This window comes from Carex rostrata, chromosome 8, assembly GCF_964058835.1.
Source record: "Carex rostrata chromosome 8, lpCarRost1.2, whole genome shotgun sequence".
Classification (NCBI taxonomy): domain Eukaryota; kingdom Viridiplantae; phylum Streptophyta; class Magnoliopsida; order Poales; family Cyperaceae; genus Carex; species Carex rostrata.
Window position 1 is genome coordinate 5,095,805 of NC_135925.1, and position 4,586 is coordinate 5,100,390.

The 4,586-nt window shown below is 35.2% G+C and overlaps 1 protein-coding gene across 1 annotated transcript; it reads right to left on the reverse strand.

The window, feature by feature from the left end:
* Positions 1-292: 292 nt before the first annotated feature.
* On the reverse strand, positions 293-3,801 carry LOC144558098 (uncharacterized). The gene is made up of 4 exons (XM_078306814.1): positions 3,661-3,801; positions 3,433-3,565; positions 2,484-2,556; positions 293-739 (listed from the first exon to the last, which is right to left on the reverse strand). Exons 1-4 carry the CDS (start codon positions 3,698-3,700, stop codon positions 470-472), a joined length of 516 nt encoding a protein of 171 aa, XP_078162940.1. The 5' UTR covers positions 3,701-3,801; the 3' UTR covers positions 293-469.
* Positions 3,802-4,586: the final 785 nt, after the last annotated feature.

Genomic DNA, 4,586 nt, shown 5'->3' on the forward strand with positions numbered 1-4,586 from the left:
TTTTTTATATAAAAAAGCTAATGCCTAATTCATATTACTGAAATAAGATAATTACACCAACCAGTTCATCAGAGTCACATCTCTGACCTGAGTACCATACCAGTAATATGCGGAGTAGACTACCTCCAACAAAAAAGTGTACTAAATATATTGATCTATGTAAAAATTTGGCTTTTGCAATTTTGACAAATAACAAAATTATATGCAACGGAATTCATCTGTAGTGTGCCTTCTTAACATGATATGCACTGGGCAAAAGCTTAATGATATAGTTATTGGGCCACACAAACAAATATCCATTGATCATTTTAACAAATTATAATGTTCATATGTTAGATTATCTCAACAATGTAAAAATATTATAACATAGAATGATGATCTATCAAACATCTCCAAATGGCTCCATGCCACGGCACATTAAAGTAATAAATGACACAAAAATACCTACTTTATTTTTGCGATTTAACAGTCAAACACAATCGTCACCAGATTTTTGTGCCAAGACGACCCCAAGAGCTATGATGGAGGCATAGACTGAATTGGGCACGCGCTGCACAACCGGGCCCACACGAGGAACCTGCTCAGTTGCTCTCTTGGCCATCAATCCTACTAACGGGGCCGCAACAAATGTAATAACCAGCTTCAAGCTGATATGGCAGAGTGAATCTGCAGTCAATTTTCGAATGAATTCAGCGAACTCTTCGCGGTCGAGGCGCTTGTTGAAGTCAAAATCATACTCCTGCATGGAAAAAGGATTGAGAAAGTTAAACTAGTGTTTGGTATTGGATATAGTTAAAATTGGCCATTTACACCTGTTAAAAAATATATACAAGAGGTGTGAATGATAATTTGATACTGGCCAGCTTAACAGTACTGCAGCAGTTTTGACAGGCTCATATCAGACAAACTTGGGTTTACTGTGAACACATTTTTAATAAATGTACAGAGTTCAGTTTATTACAGACTAGATCTAAACAGAACTGACATTTTAAAAATATATATTCAGATGAAATATCAAATGTAACAGGTTGAAAGAAAAAACCAAAACTGAAGACCTGATTTGTAATCCTTGAGATGAAAACTACGTAGGTTGTGATTATTGAACAAAGCATTTAAAGAATAACAGCAGATTTAAGGTTTGAAAAGGTCAGAAGAACAGAAGAAAACTGGAGCAAACACATAACGATGCAACGAACCAATCAGTTGAAGTTGACTATAACTGTATAATTTCTATACATACCAACACTTGTTATAGGTGAGCTGACTAAAATGTTAGGTTTTGTGAATCTTGAACAACTTCTAGCAAGAGAAGCATATTTAGGGGCTGCAATACTGACCCAACCTTAACAAAACTAAATCATCATGTTACGAGGTAGGGTTCTCTTGACTGACCATCCGGCACATTATATTATTTATTTATTTGTCTAGAAGTAAATAAAGACTCAATGCCCAATTGTAGTGCATCTTTCGGCAAAAAATCTCAAAAAGAAAAAAGAAGAACTACAAAACCCCACATTATATTATTTATTTATTTAAAATTGCAAGTTGCAACTAGGGACTAAGGTCTGTGTTGGATTCCTACCAGTCATACTTGGTTCCAGTGATGATTTGCATCACAGAAAAAAAGAACAAAAAAAGAAATGAAAGAAACCAAAAGGGCTAATAGAGGTCAATATCAAATACCATAATACAAAATAATACTGCACCAATTAAACATGAACATTGAACACATTAACTTTCTAATAGTAACAAACTTGTATGCAATTCCAAGTTGATATAAATAAGACACTGTTAATGGTTAATCGAGTATGAAATATCACAATATAGCTAAACATGTAACATAGTTAATGACAGTACAAGGTCGCTTATTTTTGTTAATTTTACACTCAGCCACCCAAACTCTTTGAGTTCATACACAACAACTGCAACCTCAAGTGTGCCACTGTCAATCTTAACAAACTTCAATTCTTCTCCTAAAATCCAATTAAAGTTATTACCAAACAAGGTTTTTACTATTTAGTGTCCGGTTGTCCCTGAAATATCACAATACAGCTAAACACGTAACATAGTTAATGACAGTACAAGGTTGCTTATATTTGTTAATTTTACACTCAGCCACCTGAACTCTGAGTTCTTGCACGACAACTGCAACCTCAAGTGCGCCACTGTCAGCCTTAACAAACCCTAATTCCTTTCCTAAAATCCAATTTAAGTTATGACACACACTATTTACTATTTAGCGTGTCCAGTTGTTCCTGATAATTAATTGGTTTGGGACAATTAACTGAAATCTGGTGGTTAGTTCTAAAGCTAGAAATTTTTGTTAGTTGCAGTGCCACCAATGCAGTAAAACCAATATTGCAATACAAACAGTGTTGGTAACATAGAGCTCTGAACCGGCAGGTACAGAATATTTTACACCATATGAGAGGGGAAAAAAGGGTTGGGAGGGGGGGGACCCAAACCACAGTTGAGGCACTTACTTCCATCATATTCAAAAGCTTTTCCTTGGCGGGAGGATCGTAGTGCGGGCCAGGCAAATACTTGTTAATATCACTAAAGAAGAAGAAAAAGACAATAAATTTCATTAATTTCAGATTTATTAGAACCAGCTTATTCAGTATTGGTCTCTTTGTCTGCCCTTCTTAAAATTAAAATCTTAAGGTCTGGTTCAAGCATAATATTTTTTGAGATTAATATTGCCACTGAATTTGGATAAACTAAGGATAAGAGTTAATTTGCAAAATGGCCTCAAAAGTCAAAACTCATTGCCAGGGGTGGATGGTAGTGCGGGGAAAGAGGTGCTAACCCCCCCCCCCCCTCTAATTTGTTACTTTGTAATTGTGTTCATTAAGTTTGTAACTTTTATATGCATCAAAACTTTTCAGCCCCCTTTATATAATGAAATTACACTACACTAGAATTTTCAGCCCATCCAATCTCAATTTTCTAGCTCCACCCCTGCCTATTGCATGAATCAAACTCATATGTGTTTTTGGTTCGCATACAAGGTGTTCGCCAAAAAGCCAAGGATAAGACAATTTATTATTGGTACCTAATAGCTGTTAATAAATTAACCATCTTCTCTATTTATTGGATAGTTTATCCAAAAATTCCCTTTTCTAGAATTGGTATACACTCCTCAGAATTGCTCTTTTTATAGGGGCCATGCTATCAGTTGTTCTTTTCTTAATTTTTGTTAAAATAAACAACTACACTATTTAATTAGCTATAGTTGTAAAATTATAAATTCCAGGACGATTCATTCAAAACTAACAAAAAGTTAATAAAAAGTGTGCTTTGCAACTTAAACCATACCTAATATATAGCTCAGAACAATTCTACATGGCCTCTGTCGAACCAAAACAGAAAATAAATATATATTAAATTGCCAAAAAAAGAAAAGAAAGATGAATACGTGCAAAAAATTACTTGTAAATTTCGAGAACAGCGATGTAGACATCTTCGAAAGTGAGCCCTTCTTCGCTCTTGCCTGATTCATCTTTGAAGTGGTCAAAAGCCTTATCAGTTATCTTTCTCACTTGCCTCTCCTTCCATTGCCTCCCTGTCCCAAAAATAACTCAAGTTATAGAGTCTTTTATGGATTCACTTTCTTTTTAATTCACAGATAATCGTAAAAGATCGACGACATGGCTGAACCTTGTAGTTTATCTTGGAGAGAACCAATAACTTGCCCCATTAAGAGAGAGCGAGCGAGCGACAGAGAAGGGAAGGAGGGGGATTTTTTAGGATCTCGTGACAGTACTGTCAATTTAGTATTAATTTAGTTCTCCCATTCCTTTCTAATGTGAAATGATATCCCCGCGGAGTTTTTCTGGGTGGAGCTTTTAATTTGATCCGTTCATTTCGAAACGAACGGACCAGATTAAAACCTCCGTACAGCTCCACACGGAAAAACTCGCAGAAGATACGCTTCCTTCTAATGTAAGGTTTTCTATAATTTTCTTGTCAACGATAAGGTTATCAATGAAATAGAGTACAAAGTAATGCATGGCGTACCCAAATTTACTCTTTATTTCTCTCAATCAACTCAGCTTTAGCATTTTTTTTTCCACTTGTATAACTTTGACCGACCGCTCATACTGGTTTTGATTCATAAATGAGAATACTAGTTTCATTTTGATTTGAATGTATTTTTATTACTTGAAACTTGAGATTTTTTTCTCAAGGACCAATTAAACTACGCGAAAAAATCAAGAAAAAGCGGTTGGCCTACGGGAGAATTGGAGGCTTTGTTTCAAACTTTGCGATTCTATTTTTGTCCTTTACTTGCTACCTGGTTGTGCACTCAAAGGTGAATTCAATTATGTTATTTGCATATTAGGATAAAATAAGATATATATTAATTACCTGCCATGCATTTTTCTAACCATAGACGCATCTAAGCTGACATTCATTCAACTTAAAAACAATATCAGATAATATAAGTTCAGCTATAATTTTCCAATTTTTTTATTAATACCCTAAAATAAAGTTTTTAATGAAAATGACCTTTGATATTTTTTTTTTCAAAACTGCCTTGACCGCTTCTTGGGGGGGGGGGGGGGGGGGGGGGGGGGGGCACT

What these genes read in the sequence shown, in the direction of transcription:
- LOC144558098 (XM_078306814.1), bottom strand. Translation starts at nt 3,700, where the DNA reads ATGGGGCAAGTTATTGGTTCTCTCCAAGATAAACTACAAG. An exon ending in GCTGTTCTCGAAATTTACAA is followed by an intron (nt 2,557 to 3,432) that starts GTAATTTTTTGC and finishes CTTCTTCTTTAG; the next exon opens with TGATATTAACAAGTATTTGC. An exon ending in AGCTTTTGAATATGATGGAA is followed by an intron (nt 740 to 2,483) that starts GTAAGTGCCTCA and finishes TTTTCCATGCAG; the next exon opens with GAGTATGATTTTGACTTCAA.